This window comes from Sinocyclocheilus rhinocerous, unplaced genomic scaffold (assembly GCF_001515625.1).
Source record: "Sinocyclocheilus rhinocerous isolate Xijiao unplaced genomic scaffold, SAMN03320098_v1.1 scaffold576, whole genome shotgun sequence".
NCBI lineage: Eukaryota > Metazoa > Chordata > Actinopteri > Cypriniformes > Cyprinidae > Sinocyclocheilus > Sinocyclocheilus rhinocerous.
Genome location: NW_015662167.1, coordinates 120194 through 140646, shown reverse-complemented (window position 1 = coordinate 140646; position 20453 = coordinate 120194). Strand labels below are relative to the sequence as shown.

General features: G+C 37.4%; 2 protein-coding genes across 2 annotated transcripts in view; one reads left to right on the top strand and one right to left on the bottom strand.

The window, feature by feature from the left end:
* Positions 1-1851: 1851 nt before the first annotated feature.
* LOC107727786 (myogenin-like) lies at positions 1852-4139 on the top strand. Its single transcript, XM_016537774.1, has 3 exons — positions 1852-2572; positions 3324-3429; positions 3552-4139. The coding sequence occupies exons 1-3, from the start codon at positions 2036-2038 to the stop codon at positions 3668-3670; spliced, it is 762 nt and encodes a 253-aa protein (XP_016393260.1). The 5' UTR covers positions 1852-2035; the 3' UTR covers positions 3671-4139.
* Positions 4140-7746: 3607 nt separating this feature from the next.
* LOC107727737 (liprin-alpha-2-like) overlaps positions 7747-20453 on the bottom strand; it is a 115729-nt gene continuing 103022 nt past the window's right edge. Inside the window, exons 15-26 of the mRNA XM_016537697.1 lie at positions 16219-16447; positions 16057-16092; positions 15699-15829; positions 13352-13470; positions 13044-13125; positions 11812-11893; positions 11415-11615; positions 10909-10971; positions 10524-10550; positions 9450-9625; positions 9260-9357; positions 7747-7949 (exon numbers count right to left, since the gene is read on the bottom strand). Coding sequence (XP_016393183.1) covers positions 7747-7949; positions 9260-9357; positions 9450-9625; positions 10524-10550; positions 10909-10971; positions 11415-11615; positions 11812-11893; positions 13044-13125; positions 13352-13470; positions 15699-15829; positions 16057-16092; positions 16219-16447 — 1447 coding nt within the window. The remainder of the gene's footprint in view (positions 7950-9259; positions 9358-9449; positions 9626-10523; positions 10551-10908; positions 10972-11414; positions 11616-11811; positions 11894-13043; positions 13126-13351; positions 13471-15698; positions 15830-16056; positions 16093-16218; positions 16448-20453) is intronic.

Genomic DNA, 20453 nt, shown 5'->3' with positions numbered 1-20453 from the left:
AATACTGAAAAAAGTAAAGGTTGGTTCAGATGATAAAATGTTATTTGATGTGAATAACCAAAATTTATGAAGTATTAGTTGAGATTATTATTATTGTTAAAAAATGTTACCAAAACTTTTTTGGTAACTGTTTAATGTTATTCCGAACTATATGAAACCAATGTGAATACAAAGAATGCTGTACATTTCTGAGATTTTTTTTTATTTTTATTTTTTTACAAAAGATATGATCACAGACATTCTTATTTGTGACACCTTTTGAGCAAGACAACTGTGTTATATCATTAGCAACCTGACCTCTTTACCAAAAATGCTGAGAAAGTGCTTTCCTCTTCAGGAAGAGTTCCTGGCTGGTGTGTGTGTGTGTGTAGTTGCATGGACCTGTCACCCTGCCATCCTCTGTTTCTGCTGACAGTAGGCCGAGGGAAGGTCCGGGGTGAGTGACTCGGACACACTGCTCTCCTGCAGCCTGGACAGCCACAGAGGCCCCATTGTGCTCCTCAACCATCAGTGATCATCCATCACATTTGAACCTGACAGCCAACTGCACAGTCTCCTAATCCTGCCAAGGATGGAAGCTTGGGTTACCATGACGAGAGCACCGCGGGGCGTCCCGTTTCGGACCTATACTGAACAGAAGGTACCTTTAAGTTCTGAAACGGGTCCCCCAATTCTACGCTTGTAAGCTATAGATGTGTAAGGAAACAGTCACAGTTTTTAAGGGTCACTTTCACGTATAACATTGTAGAAGTGTTCAGCATACTGCCACTTAGGAAAAATATCATAGTGAAAAAAAAACCTTCGCCATCCACTACACGAACCTTGAATAGCTGTGGTGGTGTCAGTAACCATAAATAAGCCTGTGGATTCATTATGGGACATAGCGGAAGCTCCTCTGAATTAGCATGTGAGAGCAGCGTCCGGAGAGCCTACCTAACTTTTATGGGTCAGGGACAACAAAGGTCTATCTTACTGAACCAATGCCGGACATTACACAGGGGAATGTATAGATGCAGCAATATACTATACACTATTTATACTATTACTAAAGATCTTAAAAGAACCATGCAGCAAAAAAAACAAAAAAGTGACCACTTTAAAATGTACTATATTGTATTTTATATTAAAATGTGATTTATTATATTCCCAGCACATTAATTATTAATACATTTATAATTGTTATTTTTGTTATTACATTATTAAACATTTATATTAATATATTATTATTAATAAGTTATATACTGTATTATTGTATTTTTATAATAAAAATGCATTACTATTATTATTATTAACAACAGCAAATTACTAAATAAGCAAATAATGATTGAGAAAGGTTCAGAAAAAGACTGGCATAACAAAAACTGAAATATATATAAATATAATGTATTATATTACATATTTCAGCTTTTGTTATGCCAGTCTTTTTCTGAACCTTGTATATATATATATAAACAGTCATAAAGTATAAAACTGTCAACAAAAGTTTCAAAATGTTCTTATTCTTTTTTCTAAACAGACAGACACCCTCAATGAATTGCTCCAGCCAAGTTATAGAAACATCAAACTGTTGACCTAGAGAAGGTGATACAGTCTGACAAGGATTTAGACCAGTTAATTAAGGAGCCGTAGTGGATCTTTCATATCTGCTGTAGTCTGTTTGATTTCCATGGAACTCAGATCATGTTCCTGGACTTTCAACAGCGGCCTGACGCCATTCTCGAAGCAAACCGGTCCCAAATCCCCAGAAGATTGGGGAATGAAAAGAGATGTAAAGTTTAGATGTGTGGCAACAGCTAAACGCAGGGTCAGGTTTCTCAGAGCCCTGGCTATATTTAACCTACTGATCTAACACCAGGCAGAGAGTTTAAATGCCACCACTGCAGTTGGTGTGGAGCAGTTGTCGTCCACAGATCTTCTTCAGCACGAGCTCAGCTCCGGGGGGAAACACCCACACATGCTCGCAAGAACCGCAAAGGACCTATAACGCTTTCAGAGAAGACAGAGCAGAGCCGGTGGACTCTAATTCCAGCAAGACATGGAGCTTTTCGAGACCAACCCCTACTTCTTCGCAGACCAGCGTTTTTACGAAGGCGGCGATAACTTCTTCCAGTCAAGGCTAACCGGAGGCTTCGACCAAGCAGGATATCAGGACCGAAGCTCCATGGTGGGCTTGTGTGGCGACGGGAGGCTGCTGTCAAACGGAGTGGGGTTGGAGGACAAACCGTCTCCATCTCCTAGCCTCAGTCTGTCCATGTCTCCTCACCAGGAGCAGCAGCACTGTCCGGGTCAGTGTCTGCCCTGGGCCTGCAAGGTGTGTAAGCGCAAGTCGGTCACCATGGATCGACGGAAAGCCGCCACTATGAGGGAAAAGAGGAGGTTGAAGAAAGTCAACGAGGCCTTTGAGGCTCTTAAGAGGAGCACGCTCATGAATCCCAACCAGAGGCTGCCTAAGGTGGAAATCCTGCGCAGCGCCATCCAGTACATCGAGAGACTCCAGGCACTGGTCAGCTCTCTCAACCAGCAGGAACACGAGCAGGGAAACCTGCATTACAGGGCCGCGGCTCCTCAAGGGGTGAGTGAAGCTCAGGGAATCAGGGGCAGGTGTACGGTGGGCTTTACATAAGACATATACGCTGTCAGACAGGACTGTACTTTTTAACAGTTCAAAAGTGCTTTAAATTAATTAAGCAGACATTCTTTGACATTATGCAGTTTTGTGGGTATTTAATTAACTCATATTTCTATTGAAAATCAACCCATTCACAAACCCATACAATAAAACAAAACAAAAAAACATTCAACTATATTTTGTCATTCACTCAATGACAAGATGACAGTAAATTCAGAAATGAAGAATGCACTGAAAAAAACTGAATGCATTTAATAAAAAAAGAAATACAAAAATTTATTAAATTGCATTTTGTCATACATTCATTAATTTATATTATTTTGGTAAAGTCAGAAATGTAAATGCAGAATACTTTGCGGGGGAAAAAGGAAGAAGAAAGGTTACTTTTTTATTCAAATTCAATTTAAAAATTAACAAATTTGATTTTCTCATTCATTCATTAATTGAGAATATTTGACAAAAGTCAGAAAAAAGTTATTTAAATCAAATAAAGTTACTTCTTTATTTCAATTAAATTAAAAAAAATGTCATACAGTATTTCACGTTTCCATTTTTAAAAACATTAGACTGCCCATATAAAATCAATCAAACCAAATGTGTGAAGGATAATAGGTTGCCGTGTGCAGTGCTTGATTCATGGCTGGTGATGTGACTGACAGTAGTGTGTGTGTGTGTGTGTGTTTGTGTGAAACAGATGTCTTCCTCTAGCGATCAGGGCTCTGGCAGCACCTGCTGTAGCAGTCCAGAGTGGAGCAGTGCGTCTGAGCACTGCGCCCCCGTCTACAGCTCCACCCACGAGGGTAAGACTACCACATCTACACTAACAAGCCTGACATTCGAAAACTTCCATTAAGCCACATAAAAAGTGAGGTCTGAAGGACTTGCCAGGCAAACATTTGACAGAGTTCTCTAATTTCCTCAGATCTCCTGAATGACGACTCCTCAGAGCAAACCAACCTGAGATCTCTGACGTCTATTGTGGACAGCATTACAGGAACAGAGGTGACTCCGGTCCCCTATTCAGTGGACATAAGCAAATAAATGAGGAGGGTGACGCCACCGTTATGTTCAGACCACCTTTCACTGACCATTACAGCACTATCTGTAACACCCAAGGTGAATGAAGTAGCTTTTAAAAGTCATAAAAGCCTCGGGGGCTTAATTTCCAGACAAATCTTGAGGTCCATATGATTATATTTCCAAATGTTTCTTATCTCTGTGGGAATAAGAACGAATTTCAGATCAGCCTAATTCCTGCTTAAACTTCAGACAGGCCGATTCATAAGTTCATAGTTTGTCCTTTTCCCCTCTTGATTCCTATTTTTTCATTCTGTTTGTGTGTGCTTTATGCTTACCAACAACAACAACAAAAAAAAAAAACATTTGTGGGTCCAATGTTTTACTTCTGGTTTTGACCAATTTCTGCTTAATTTAAACTAGCTCTAAATGCCAGTCATGTAAATATGTTCCTATTTTCTACAGAGTGGTTTTGTTGTTTTATTTTGTATTTTTCGGTGTGTATGGAATAATTTATTTGACTTTTATAATAAAGATTGTTGTGTATTTGTATATATTCATTTTCTTTGCCCTTTAAATAACTTTTTTTTGTTTTACTGATTTGATCATCTAATTTATTGTTTTGTTGCAAAGTATTTTCCCAGCAATCTCTAAAATATGGATTTGGCTTTAGACTTGTGTGCAAGAAAGCACCAAATACACAAATAAAAATCCATGAAAGGGTTTATAATACATAATGTAAATATTTATTTTATATATTCATATATAATTATTTATTTGTGACAGCTTTTTACATTTAAAGTGAAAAAAAAAGAAAAAACCTCAACAGCAGCTGAGCGGTACTAAACAAACATCACATTCAAAGAAAAATCTCACTTGTTCAACCACATGCTTTATGTGGAATCTGCATCTACTCTATACAGAATTATATACATAAATCAGCTATTTACACACACACATTAAACCTTACATGCACACAAAAGAGAAAGAGCTTGTGAGGGGGCTAGAGAGAGAAAGAGAGAGAGACCTGCACCTGTTTTACAGTTCACATTACTGTCAAGAGCTACAGAAACAAATTAGTGTAAAAATGACCATCACAGAAGAACACGCTGCAAAGCAAGAGGCTTCAGTTACTCCACCACCGTCGCATCAGGGAAACGCTTGGTCCTCGTCAAGCCACTATAAGATCAAATAGATATTCAGCGAGCACGCCGAACATTAAAAACGAAGCAGAACCAACTAAACTGGCTGTGAAAGGCTAGGCACAATTGGCAGATCGAGGCTTAAAAAAGAGCAGCACACCACAGGATTTCAAGTTCAAGTGTTTGACTGGTGATATATTCCTTCAGATCTGTGGTAATGATGATTGAGAGCGAGAAAGAGAGGCAAAAGATGCTACAGTGATTGTCACGTTTAGTGGCATGCATGCTCCACCAGACGCCCCAATGCCAAAAGTGACCCACACAGCACAAACAAGGCTTGATCATCAATCATTCATTTAATAGGATAGAATTATTTTAAGAATGACAATGATTTTTTTTGTGTATAAAATGAAAAAACAGTCACTTATATTAATACTTCTTCTTTTTTTTTTTTTAATAGAGAGCACTTTTTAAAGAACATGATTTGTCAGCATTGTGTAACACTTATGATACACACACATTTCCACACAGTACAGTAGCTGCCACAATAGCACGATACATCCTGTGAATTACAGAAAATACTGTCTTAAAAAAAAAAAAAGAAAAAAAAAGAAATGCCCAACAGACTGACACGCGCTCTTTACCGGTTTGGTAGGTAGGTTGATCGAGAATCATTTGTTCCCGTTGTGATGCTGAATTTCAAGTGGCGAAGATCACGTTTGTTCGCAGGTCCTACTTTTTTTTTTTTTTCTCTCCTGATGCTAAGTGAACTGAAGTCTATTGCTTTCCCTGATGCTCGACAATATTTAGCATCATGGCTTTATACGATCTCGGAGTGCTGGAAGTGTATTACGTGGATAAGCACTGCTGATGTGAACACAAACGCACGTTTCTCCAGTCACCACTGGTGTAAGACACCGACTATACAACACCGTCCTAGCAGACGGAGCTGTCTAACCGTCAGGAAACAGTCACAACTGAGACTTTAAAATTCATATGATATATTCATCTCCATATACAAGTCTGATATATAGTTCCATAAAAAACATAATAGCATAATTTTCTGGTTTTCATATATACAGAGACGTTGATTAATATTTTGCATAACCAAAGGGGAGAAAGCCTTATATAGTAAAATGCCAATGGCACACCCAAAGGAGCAGACTATAGCACTGACAGACTACAGGGCCAAGTACACCAGTTAAGTACGACCACCACAAAGACTATAGAACCGGGATTACTGGGAAACGACTGATAGGACGAGGTTTCTCTGCTATGCGTTCTACGCGTTCAGAGTTCGAAATTCACCTTTCTGGCTCCCTCTATTGCACGGTGTCCAAGAAAGCTCTGGTGTTGTTGAGGACAGGGGAGGGGTGGAGGTTAACCCTTCCCTCATCCTTTCAAGGTGTCCCCAGATTTTGGCATATTTCATTCTCGAAAGGCCGCAAGCATGTGTCCGTACAGGTAGTGGGAATGCACTAGCAGGAAAATGAGAGGATAACAGAAGCAAAATCATATATCTTTAAAAAAAAAAAAGTATATTCAAGGTTCGATACAAGTTAATGTAACACATGTCAGTCGATAAAAAAGCAGTCAGGACAGTGTAAACACAAGCTGTCTGCTACTTCTTTACCTCATGTCATGTGTCTGTTGATGTACTGGCAACACCTACAAATCATCATGTTGTTTTATGGAGGAATTCATGCTTTAATAAAATGATGAGCTTAATATTCAGCCTTTAAACTGTCTAGATGCTGGTATTTATGTCTGGTGTAATGAGCCATACACACAGAATGCATTTTTGCCTTTAAAAATGCCACACGGAGGGCAGTCGAATTAAAAAACACAAGTGTTTTTTTTTCTTAAAGTTGGGCTTCTTTAAACGTTTTAGAGTGCCATTTTATGCGCAAAACACTGCAAAAGATGCAAGAGCTCAATGCAAATATGCCCATGTAGCGCATGTGTACATGTGAAATGTCGGGCAGTGGATTAAAAAAAAAAAGTCAATCTTCTAGAATGCTGCAAGAGACACAACAGATCTAACACGTTTACACAGAAAAACAACTGAGAAGCAGAACGCCTGTGTGAACAACTTATAAGTGTGTTTCAGACAGAATGTGTTTTTGCACCAAAACACAGGGCAGTAGAATGAAAAAAGAAAAGAAAAAGCTCTACAGATGCGTTTTTAAAAGTTGAATTTCTTTTAACTTGAGCACTGTTTTTAGAATGCTGTGTCATGCAGAAGATGCAATTGCAACTGTCAAACATGCTCGCTTAGAGCATGTTTACATAAAAAAAAATGGAGAAGCACCGAAGTGTAATGAAAAAATGCTTACTGTGTGAATGGCCCATTTGTGTAACTGCAATTTCTACTTTAGTTAATAGTTCTTTGTGTTAACCAACATTATGCTACAAATTCTAATGATTGCGCTTAACTTGTACCAAACCCAGAAGAACACTGACATAATTATAAAATGTGACATTTAAATATCTCATAATTACACAAACAAAATATATAATTGAATAAATGATGTAAAGAGAAAAACGGTCATGAGCTCACGTTCATATAATCCATGAGACTGAATAAATATACATGAAAGGACACTGAAAATTGAAATAAAATAATGGAGTGCAATAATGCAATCAGTTACTATACAGTTGCTGCATGTTCTGATTGGTTACTAGCTGGTTCCTAGTGGATTATATGAACTTTCATTCAATTCTACTTAAGTTTTACACAAAAGAAAACAGACCATTCATGTACTAAGCGAAAAGTAACCAAGAAATGAATCTGAACATCATTAAACATCTCTATCTGAGCAGAGAGGCTGCAGTGACCAGCTTACCTGTTAGTATACAGGACTTTGGAAAGACCAGCCGTATGCTGAACCACTAAATCAACTGAGTCAGTTTTCTATGCTAGAACAGAATGGACCAGCTAGTGTCTTTAAACTGCTATTAAACATCATCAGGTGTGTTCCTCACCTGAGTGTTCTGCATGGGGATCTGTAGAATGAGGGCCAAGCTGCTGAAGTCAAACGTCTCATCTAGGGCAATGAGAGCTCCATGCACACTGCTTTCCAGCAGGTTATTACTGTACTCTTTCAGACCGATGTTCTGAACCCACTGCATCACATGATCATTGGTCCACACCAGGGTATCTGGGAGCGATAACAATACATGCATTTGCTATTACCTCTGCTAGACACAAAATGGTTCATTGGTTTCATATTAAACTGACTCAAATGACTTCCATTATAAAGCCATATCAGAAGATACAGAATAGTGTGAATATCAAATCAAAGGATATGAATGAATTAAATAACTGCATAATTTGATGAACTGCCTGCTTCGAAGCGAAGCGTGGCACTGTATTCTGCAGCTGAGCTTCTTGGTTCACAGTAAATGCTGCAAACTTCATCTCTGCATGTGCTGCAAGTTTAACATGCATTTGTGAATGCAACGTGCACTATGCTCACTTTATTTACACATTTGCATCATTTTTAACATTTTTGGTTGGCAGAAGTTTAGAGATACACGGATAAAATAAGTAAATATAAACAAAAACAAAACGGATTTGAAATATTTGAAGTTTTCAATGTTTGAAAGTCAAGATTATTATTGTAAATTGTAGTGTACAATAAAATCATTAAAACATTTTATTTTACAGTACAATTGCAATTTACAACAGCAAAATATTTCTATCTACAATTTTGTAAATCACAGTTATAACCTCATAATAATAATAATAATAATTGAATGTGGGCTGCAACACTTCACAATTTAACTTGCATGTCATGTGATCATTAACCAACATCAGAGAACCATGAATGTGAATGTGTCATTAAATTATTGAAATATTACCTTAAAATCGCAGGTGATATTTCAATGAAATATTTGTCCAGGGGTTTGGCCGACATAAAGTTATATATTTTAAATGATAAAACACAAACAACTATTGAAACAACATGTGTATTGTGATATACAGTTTCCGTGATATATTGTGGTATAAGACTGAACAGACCACCTCTAACCCATGCAGTAAACATTAATGAAGCGAATCTTCGAAGGGGGTCTGTGTTTATAACAGTTCTGGAAATATCTGTGTTTCGGTAACAGTATATGTGGAGCATGATCATTTTGCACAGCTGGCTAGCCTGCTTTCTGTTTGTACAATCCTGTGCGTAATGTGCTTAAGTGTGTGTGTCTTAAGCAGTTGGTGCGTGTGTCTTTAGTGACGAAGATGAAAGATTTAAAAAAGCTGTGACAGCTGTGTCAAGTTCATGTGTTATGCTGAAGTTCAGCCGGGCGCCGTCCCTTTAAATGAATTTGACACTAAAAAGCTCAGCTGTTGACCTCACACATTCCTGCAACCAAAATGCAGATAACAGTTACGGCCACTAGATAGTGCTCTTCCCTTCATAACTTAGAAGTAATGAATCCAGAGAGTGCATTGTTAATTTATTCATACCTTTGATGTCATGTTGAAAATCCTCTCTTCTTCTCTCCAGATCCTTCCTGTCATAGTTCAGCCTTTTTAAGCACATGATGCCATAGTGCAAACTAGCCCTGTAAGGATATAATGCATATACCATTCCATACAAAGTCTGGTTATTAGAATGAGTAGTTATTAAAAATGAGCAGTCAATCCAAATGTTTACCGGTGGAAGCTGTCCACCATCTTGAGATGTGTCCGCAGGTCTTTCTTAGTAAGGTGGTCCAGCATACGAGCGTCCACCAAGCACTCCATGAAGTAGCTGCGGTACTGAGGCAGGCCGAGACTGGGCAGCCACTCGTTCCCAATCCACTCATGGTTCATGTCACCATATGCTAGCGTCTGAGAAAGAAAAAAGATATTATTTCACTGTGCCTCTGTCAACTGGATCTTACATGGGCTTAGTTTAGTCATTTTATTTAGATCCTACACAGAGATCCATAAATGTAAAAAAAAATGAAAAAGAAAAGAATAAAATATGTTTACATTAACACACACACACATACACACACCAACATTTATCCGGCATTAAAAAAAAAAAGATATTGTATAATTATTTCATTATGTATTAAATAAAAATATATTTTAAATAATATATATAAGACTGTAAAAGTAGACCTAATACTGCAGTGAGCACTGGGACAAATCTGACTGCAGACCTGGAAACACAAAAAGTTTTAGGGTTATCGGTTGATGAAATAAAAAACATTAATTTCATGATATGGTGATGATATTAATTACATCAATATTTGCTGAGAAAAGCCCCTAAATGGAGATAATTCAATGACATTACATTACTGTGTTAGATGAGTAAATCGCTGAATAGACATGATAAAAACTGACTTGAGAAGTCAAAATATGCTTGTACATATTACTTGCCATATTATATAAAAATTATAATAATTATTAACATATTAATAATTTATGTTAATCATGTATATATATATATATACATATATATATATATATATATTAAAACAAATTAAAACCATATTCTAAGAATATAATAATATAAAAGTGCATTTTGGCCCATAAAAATACTTTTTATTTTTAAATAAAACTAACAAAGTTCTCATTGTATTCCTTACATATAGTTGCAATTTTTTACTTGAAACTCCGTATGAAAATCTGTCAATTCTTTCCTACTCCATAAATATACCAAGCTACTGACAGACTTTTAAAATGGAAAGTGAAGACCACATAAAAGAGGTCACTGGAAGGCTCTCGGTTGCTCTCTCACCTGAGCCCAGCTTCCTTCCTCATTCTCCTGTCAGTCAAAGGTCAGAATGCCAGCGTGTTAGAGCACAGAGGAGAGTGTTAACAATGCTCTCTTCCAGCTAAATAAGTTCAGTCCAGTCAGAGTAGATGAAGTGCACACCAAGCAGCTGTGGTTGTTACTAGGTTACTGCAAATGCAGTTAAATATGGAATAATTTTGCAAAGCGACAGGACAGCAATCACACAGAAACATGCAAAAGGTTTAATAAGCGCACTCTTTGGGTAGTTTGCAGGGCAGAGGGAGATGGGGGTGGATTCAGGGGCAGCAGGCTGGGGGTTGTGAGGGCTGCGGAAGCGTGGCATATGCATGGCACCGCGGGCACAAAGGAGTCACCCAGATGGACTAACCATTTTGGTCGAGGATGCCATGTTTTCCATCTCCTCATGAGTCACCCACACATTTCCGGAAGACTGAACAGAGAAAAACAGACACACAGACACACACAGATAAATGATCACACATGGCATAGTCCTCAAATCCACCTTTACAGCAAAGTCCCTTTAAGGCAAGTCTGTACAGTTGGCAGTCATGTTACTAACACCCCCGGCAATTATTTTCTACGCATGCAGTAGGTGTACAGATGCCTATTTTAATCTAAACTGGACCAAAATCACTAATAATTTATTTGGGTTTAAATAAAACAAATTTTATAAATATCATTTGACATAAATGTTTTTCTCTAGTACACATTGGACACAATTAACGGCACCCTTTTAGTCAATGCTTTTTGAAACCTCCCATCAAAATGATTAACAATGCAGATTTATTTTCACAGCCTTCTTTGATCATATTTACCAAGGGTGCCAATAATTCTGACCACGACTGTATGAGCAGTTTACAGACAGGCTCTTACTGTGCGTGAGGTGAGAGGAGCTGACGGACTCGTCAGTGACACCATTTCTTGAATGGCCAGCCTCAGCTTCAACCGATGCAGCGGGTTACTGATGCCGATCTCTCGCTGAATCTCTGTGTCCGACAGTGCCGACATGATGGCGCCGCTCTTCACGTTGGCACGACACGCTGCCACGTACCAAGCTGGCATGCCCACCCACAGCTGGAGGATGTCAGAGAGAAGTCCATCAAGATGCATCTTGGTTATCTCCATCATCATCAGAGCGAGTAAGTAATTATCGTAATTATTGTCATCCGTATCCCACCCCACTATGATTTGTGTGATTATAACCATGGAGATCATGAGTGCTGTGCTCATTACTGCTCTGTGGGAGGGATGGTGGCTGATATCTTTGTACCTCGAGCCAGGAGACCACAGTTGGGCCGTCCCACTGAGCAAAAGGAAGCCCTTTCCTCCTAGCATCCTCCAGCAGCTCATGTCTGATAGAAGACAAAGAAAGGTCAGAGCTTAGAGGAAACACAACCCTAGAGACGTCAAACTCACATCAGTCTGAACATATGAAGTACACAGTGTAGTGGTTAAACGATATGGGGATTTAAACAGCAATGTTAATTTTATTCTGGCTAATATACATGCCCACTCAAAAGTCTGGGGTTACAATTTACTTATGTTTTTAATGTTATTGTTATTTTTTGTTCAGCATGAAAGTGGACCTAAGCCCTGATATGTAATAATATGTAATAATATGTAATAATATAATATAATATAATATTATATTATATTATATAATACATTACTATTTAAAACTGGGGTTACAATTTACTTATGTTTTTAATGTTATTGTTATTTTTTGTTCAGCATGAAAGTGGACCTAAGCCCTGATATGTAATAATATAATATAATATAATATAATATAATATAATATAATATTATATTATACATTACTATTTAAAAGTTTGAGCTATAAGATTTAATAGGCTCACCAAGGTTGCATTTATTTGATAAAAAATATAGTAATAACATAAAAAATGTATACAATTTAAAACTGTTTTCTGTTTTAATCTATTCTAAAATGTAATTTATTCCGTTCCTATTATTTTAAATATGAACTTATCTGAATCAGATTTTCATTCTATTAGAGAACAGCACTAGGCTATTCTTTAAACATCATTTATTTCATTAGCATGCAAAGGCTATCCAATTTCTTTTTCTCATCTAACACCCAAACAAGAAGCACATTTTATTCTTAGCACAGTGCCAAAGAATGGACACACACACACACACACACAAACTTATCCACATGGCAGGTGCTGATTAGGAAACCTATTTTTTCTGTCACGCTAATGGTCAGGGGACAGAGATAAGATGTGGAGATGAGGATAGCCTCTACGAGATGGTAAAGTACACTCAAATGAGGCCATGTTATTAGTCTACTATTAAGCGTTATTTGTAACTTGTTTATCTGCAGGAAATGGCACTTTGCCATCCAATTGATTGGTCATTTGCTTTAATTGAGCTGTGTAATTAGGTAATTAGGATTAGGTCAGATTAGTGAATGTCTCAGGGTGATTTGATGGGCGTCAGGGCAAAGGAGCTGTGTGAGTGAGATATAAAGTAGAGAAGACCTACTTTTTCTTCATCCTGCGGTCTCGCTCTGCCTGTGTGCCCAGTTTGCTCAAGGTCATGGTATCTCCAATGCCCATCTCGAAATCTGAAGTGTAACAACATATTAAAATACATTTTAATATTTCATTTACTTTTTTAAGACAAATAAACCAAATACTTTTGGATTACAAGTAAGACTTTTCTTATACCAGACTTTTTATGGCCTTAAATTTGATAAAACTGAATTTAAGGCTTTTTAAGTGATACTCTGCAGTAGTAATAAAAACATGACATGTCCTGCATGTAATGTATGCGTTTTTGTTTCATGCTACCTGGAATGGCAGGTGGTGTCATCTGGCCATCCTTGCTCAAAGGCTGATCTAAACGCGATTTCTCCTTCTTGCCAAAGAGACGGCCGATAGATGACTTTATGCCCTTCTTTTTGTTGCCCCTAAGCAGAGAGAGAAAGAGAAACTGAGGAAAAAGAGAGGCACTGTGTGACTTACAGTAAAGCATTTAAAGGGATAGTCCACCCAGAAATGAACACTCCGTCAACATTTACTCGCTCTCATGACATTCCAAACCTGTATGACTTTCTCTCTTCTGTGGAAGAATGTTTGTTGCCAAACAGTTTTGGTTCCCACTGACTTCCATCATATGGGCAAAAAATTCAATGGAAGTCATTGAGAACCAAAACGGTTTGCTTACCAACATTCTTCAAAATATCTTCTTTTGCGTTCCACAAAAAAAAACAGTTACAGATTTGGATTGACATGAGAGTGAGTAAATGATAACAGAATTTTCATTTTTGGGTGGACTAGCCCTTTAAGGGATGTTCACAACGACAGAAATCTGTAGTGAAAAAGCAACTGGAAGTCATTCATTTTTAATAATTTCTGGTGGCATTAGAAACTATTATCAATAGCAAAACTAAGTTGAGCAGAGTTTAACCTAATGCAAATGAGAAGTGCAGCAATGTGGAGGCAGAAACGGCAGTCGAATAGAAACAGTAACAGTGGCAAGGATTTTTGCCCTTAATAACCCAGGGTGAAGGGAAAATGCTTTAAAAACAGTGAGACCTGACACAAAAGATAAAGACATTTATCTGAAGTATGTGTATATAAGACAGAACACAAAAACCTGTCCTGTGTGAACAACACCTCACACTATATAACATGCAGGATCACTTCTGTTTGCAATCTTTTAATCAGGCTAACTGCCTGCCCTGCTGAGAAATGCTTAGTTATTCCTGCACTCTTATTTGGATCTATCGAAGCCAATTACATCGTAATGAAATCACTCCTCCCCTGACATCACCATAAATTTGTGTGAAACATTAAATCGTGATAGAGCTAGGCGGCTCTGAGATGCAGTATAACTCCCCAGCAGTGATGTCGGAGTAGGAAGGACAGAGAGAGACTGAAAAAATGCACATCAGGAGTGATTTCTTGCTTTGGTTCAAATTAATGTGTATTAGTCTGAGTGTGCAGGACACCTGCTGAAAGTCTTATTTGAATTAAATTAGTCAGACTACAAAAGTGTGATTTGTATTCGACAATACCCATGGTAGTTCATCATTAAATTTAGCCGCATAAAAACATCCCACCAGCTAAATCCTCACAGAGCTTAAACAGTAGATGATGCTCTAGAGAAAACATCTGGAGCAACATAATTAAAAACACAGCATGATAGCTAAATATGATGCTGCCCACCAGAAAATCATCTAGAAATTCTATGTATAAGTCTATAGTGATTTTATTTTTTATGATTTTATTTAGCATTAAAAGTGGTCCTAGAATCCTGAAATAACATATGATAAACGATATACATGATATTCTAAACAAGATATTATCTTATAAATATTATTGTCTCTATAAAGTATTCAATTATTTAATGTTCAAAAGTTTAGTGTCAGTACATTTTTTATGCTTTTGATGCAAGTTTCCTATGCAAATTAAGGCTAGGTTTATTTGATTAAACAAACAGAAAAAGTTATATTTTAATATATTTTAAAATGTAATTTATTCCCATGATGCCAAAGCGGAATCATTTTGATTAGGTACTCAAGAAACATTTCTTATTTCTTCTTATTATTAATGTTGAAAACAGTTGTGCTGCTTAATATTTTTGTGATACATTTGTTCAGGATTATTTGTCGAATAGAAAATTCAAAACAGCAGCATTTTTGGAAAAGCTCTATGGAAAACAGCATCTTTGACATTTTGTTCCACTATAAAAATATAGTTTAAGTTTAAAAAGAAAGCAGGTAAATTATGACAAAAATTTTATTTTAAAGCAAATGATCTGCAGAAGGTAACTGAAGAAATTAAATTAATACATGTGATTTTTTTAACCTACAATAATCAGCTTATTTTCAAAGATTTAAGTTATCTACTTGGCTCACAAATCTTATTGCGCATGACACACCTGGAGGTGTACTACAGAACAAATGTGGGTCGCACATGACTTAAACAAAGGCAAGCTGACAGTAATTAACTAGTTTATAAACCCATAGTCTCAAGAGCAGTTGAGTGTTTGTGAAAGCATCTCTGCCTATGACAAACTCTCATCTGTCCTCAATTATGCCTGCTAGGAAAATTATGTCTCATCCAGTTCAATCAGAGAAGGATCTATTAACACCTGAGACGTGATCATCTGTGGATTTGTGTGTGCGTTTACCCTCGGCCATCCTCAAGGCTTCCTGTTAGCTGAGCGAAGTTCATTTGGTCTAGTCTGAGACTGCGGGGGGAGGAAGGGGGCGACGTCTCACACTTGATGGTGGCCTTGTCTTCTCGGGCCTCCACAGGAGACTGGGACAAAAACACACAAACAAAATCATCACAATATCGCCTCTCGCAAAAAAAACGAATGACATTTCCCACACACGCTGAACACAAATCATTAAAACGTAGTCACCTATAAATAAACAAACACATATACACACATTCACAACCTCATCTATCTAATGCACACACACTTCATTAGCACAAGCAATCCAGTCTTCAGTTTAGTCATTTAGAGATGAAGACACACTTACAGCCACTCGTCTGCGATGTTTCCTTAAATCACTAGGCTGAAGTGTTAGCAGGAAGAAAGAGACAAAGGAAGATGCAAGGTGACAGATGATTAAGTGTTAGAAAAGGGCGATTTAACGGCGTTAACACAAAATAAAAGCATTGTAATGTGAAGCAAGGATCACCAGGGTCATGATGCCCAACTCGTGGGCTGCTGAACCGGACGTCAGTTTAGGTGTGGATCTGCCGCTAACGGGGGGTGATGAACTGGCCAGAGAGAGGGCGGTGACGGAGGTGGGGATGGAGGAGCGTGGCCGCAGTGTCACGTTCAGGCCATCCATGCTGCCGCTGTTTACTCGACTCTCGATCTCATCCGCCCGGAGCTCTGCTGATTCCCTCTCTACCTGGATCATTCTGGAACAGAAGGAGAAAGACATTTAGCACCTAGATGGAGAAAATTCTAACATAAAACAGATACAAAAATCCCCAAACTGTACTCTCTGCAGAATACACTTCAAACCAAAGCCAAACTCAAATCAGAAGAGACACACTTTTCCAACCTTTTTTGTCTTTTTTAAATCTATTTAATGATCTATTTGATCTATTTAATGTTGGCTACCCATTTATCCATATTTATAGTTATACTTTTTAATAATATAATGCATTAAAACCTATGAAACACTCAATTTTATGCCTTATCTTACATCATCTAATAAATTATAAGTGCATAACGTGTAGCCAAGAATGGCTGTGTACAGGAGCGCACATAGATTTTTCAGTCTGGTTCTCATGAGAGCACCTGGAGATTTGATTTGCTGCTCACACTGCACCTAATGGCATTAAAACCTATGAAACACTCAATTTTATGCCTTATCTTACATCATCTAATAAATTATAAGTGCATAACGTGTAGCCAAGAATGGCTGTGTACAGGAGCGCACATAGATTTTTCAGTCTGGTTCTCATGAGAGCACCTGGAGATTTGATTTGCTGCTCACACTGCACCTAATGTGACCCATTAAATATATCTATAAAAAAAAAAAAAAAAACTAATAATAGTAATTATAGTGTTATTGCACTTTTAAATGCACAAATGCAGTGTGATAATACTATTATATTCTAAAATTTAAAATATTATTAAATAAAAATACATTTATTTTATAGTACACTTAAAAACACAATGCTAATATTTACGTTTTCATTTTTTTTTCTTTATTACCTTTTTAATTTTTATATGAATTTTCAACATTTTTCAAATCTAAAATCAGCAAGCTTTTATTTTGGCGGGTTGCCAGGAAGTAAGTATATGTATTGCCCGGTTTTAGTGCTGCCAAGCTGAAACCGGCAGTGCGTAGTTTAGATTTATGTTTTAAGTTCGAATTGACATCTTATACAGTATTACAGTTTGTCGATCTAAAACGGTGATTGTGAATTAAAAGCTGTCAACCATGTTGGTAGGCAAATTAGGGGTCTGAACTTATTTAAACACCTCCACACCACTTATGCACACCCCTGAATATGTATATATTCTATACTGCACATATAATACATTATAACGGTGGCTAGAATTAATTGGGAAACCATAAAATGCACTACTAACAGCTTTATAGGACATTATGTATTCAGCCTTCAAAGAAAATGTCACCAGGACTCCTCTTACTGTTGATATATGTTAATATTCATGCCCTGGAAGTATAGTCTGTTGAACCCTCATGAGTTTAAGCCACAGCTCAGGTCATGAGTCACTGCTATCTGCACACTGCTGCACATTTCAGGTGATAGCTCTGCTATTGTCTGGCATTTACATTTATCCACAACTCAGAACTCACAAATATTGTCATATATGACAGATGTTCCACCTCCAGCGCTTTGTGCTGCTGAAAGGAATCCAGACAGCTCGGTATCAGGACAAGCTTCAGAGCACTGTTTGGATTTAGAATGAAGTTTTTGGCCTGCCTGACAGTTTCTGTTACCGTTCTAGTTATATCTGCGGGCCGCCAGAGCACAGAGACACACAGGTGCTCTTTTAGTCTGCCTGCAGGGTCAATGAATTCTGAAATCAAAAAAAGGTCATTGAGTTTGAGAAGAAAGTTGGCTCTGGCTGTAACTGGTCACCCTTCTGTTCAACAAAGCATGAGTTTAGAGCACAAGCTTGGATCAATAAAACAACTGAACATGACATTTTAAGAATTTAAGCTGATATACTTGAGGCACATGATTAGATTTCACACAAGTCACAAGATATGTCAGATTTAAAGCATTCATATACTAAAGCAAATATTGTAAAGTGTAACCCTGAACTGTTAAAGGGCTTTTCTACTCTTTTAAGGGGGTCTTTAAGCTGGCAGTAAGTTAAAGAGCCAATATGCAACACTAATTATAAATTCCTTATAATGTTAGTCAATGTTTTGTCCACCAAAAACAAATTAAACAGCCTATTTTAGCTACTGTACCTTTTAGACTTATGAAAATGACTTCTGTTGACTGGCTAACGTCTTCACAAGTTAAATGAGTAACAATGCCCCCATCATAATGATGAATACTGAACAGTTGATGATAAATAAATACGGACTGTCACATGTTAATGTGTTGATAGTTCTGACATCAGAACTGATGCACTCTGAACGACCCATTTATGCTGCTAAGTTAGCGCTTAGTCATAAACTTTATGCTTCAACAGTTTTAAAAAGCTTTTTGAACAAAATGTAAGTGGCACTAGCTCATGCAGAACTCAGGCTCTTGCTGTGCAGCTGCTCAAAAACAAAACAAGATTTCCATATTGTCACTTTTAAAAGTCTGTATCCCAACCTGATCTCCTCATTGATGGCATCCAGCTGTTCTTGCAGCATGAGGGCAAGCGTCTGGGCGTCTGAGTGCCCGCTGGGAGACAGCATATCGGCTGAGCTGAATATGGTCTCACGGTCTTCATCGTCCAGGTCAGACAGCTCAGTGTCGCTTCCCATCAGGTGAGTACGGCTGGCTCGCAAGCTGGAGGGCTGAGAGCGATCCCAATCCTGCTCCACCATCGGCAGGATCTGGAAATAAAGACATGGATCAGGGTTACTTTGTGGAGTTTACAAATCAGGCTTCCAGATATTAGTGTTTCAGTAAGATCTGATTGGCTATCAACATTTTTGAAGTGGATTAGAGAACCCGGAACTTACAACGAACACATCCAACGAGGCAAAAGAAAAGAATAGGGAGAAATTAGTTTACAAGGCCAAGGTCTGCCAGTGACTACAGTTATACCAGTACAGTACATGTTACAACAAGTTTTGGTTTATGACAGTGACAGATGGAGATGTACAGTAGGTGTGACATTGACACCTTGGTGGGTTCATCCCTGAGTGCCACCATTCGACCTTTCTGAGCCCGTCGTATGACCCCTGTGGAGGAGTAGTGATCTCCCTGACCTTCCACCACTGAGAAGCGCAGGTCTGTGGCACTGCCAAGATGAGACCTAAGACCGGGTCAACAGAGAGAGGCCTACTTAGCACATCACTTTTAACGAGCAGATAAAAATAGGGCTCATTATATAACAAAATACTATAAACGGTTTAAATCTGGATGTCACCTAGGATGTGTTCCGTCTCCAAACGCACCGCTCCTGCGCTTCAGATGATCGAGTTCAGCCCGTAACTTCTCAATCTCCCCAATAAGCCTCTCCTAAACAACCAAAAAACACTTGATTAGTCAATTCTTTCTTTATTATGAAAACCACTTTTATGAACTCGAATGAATAAAGATCAAAATAAGATCATAATAATAATTTTAAAATAGATTTTTAAAAATAAATGAATACTTTATTCCTCAAAGATGCATTAAATTGATCAAAGTGCCAGTACAGACATCTATAATGCTACAAAAGATTTCTGTTTTGAATAAATGTTGTTCTTTGTAACTTTTTTTTAATCAAAGAATCCTGAAAAATATTAACACAAAAATGCTTCTTTAGCTGCTGAAAAATCATCTTTACCATCACAGGAATAAACTACATTTAAAACTATATATTAAAATACAATTTTTTTTTTAAAGTAGCAATAATATTTCACAATATTACTGTTTTACTGTATTTTTGATCAAATAAATGCAGCTTTTGTCAGCATGAGTATTTTAAATTTAAAAACAAAAAAGATAAAAAAAATTTTTTTTTAAACAATACAAAATCTTACCAACCTTAAATGTTTGATTAGTAGTTTATGTATATATATATTTTAAATAAATATTAGCATTTTTAAAAAATCACATTGCAGGACACTATAAAATGAACATACAAAAGCCAAAGTAAAAATAATAATTAAAAAAAGAAAGAAATGGGAGACAGCAGTGGTCGGAAACAGGCGGCCCGCGAGCCAAAACTGGTCCGCCAGCAATAATATCTGGCCCGCTCCTGCATAATATTTTGATAGTGGCTGGTTCC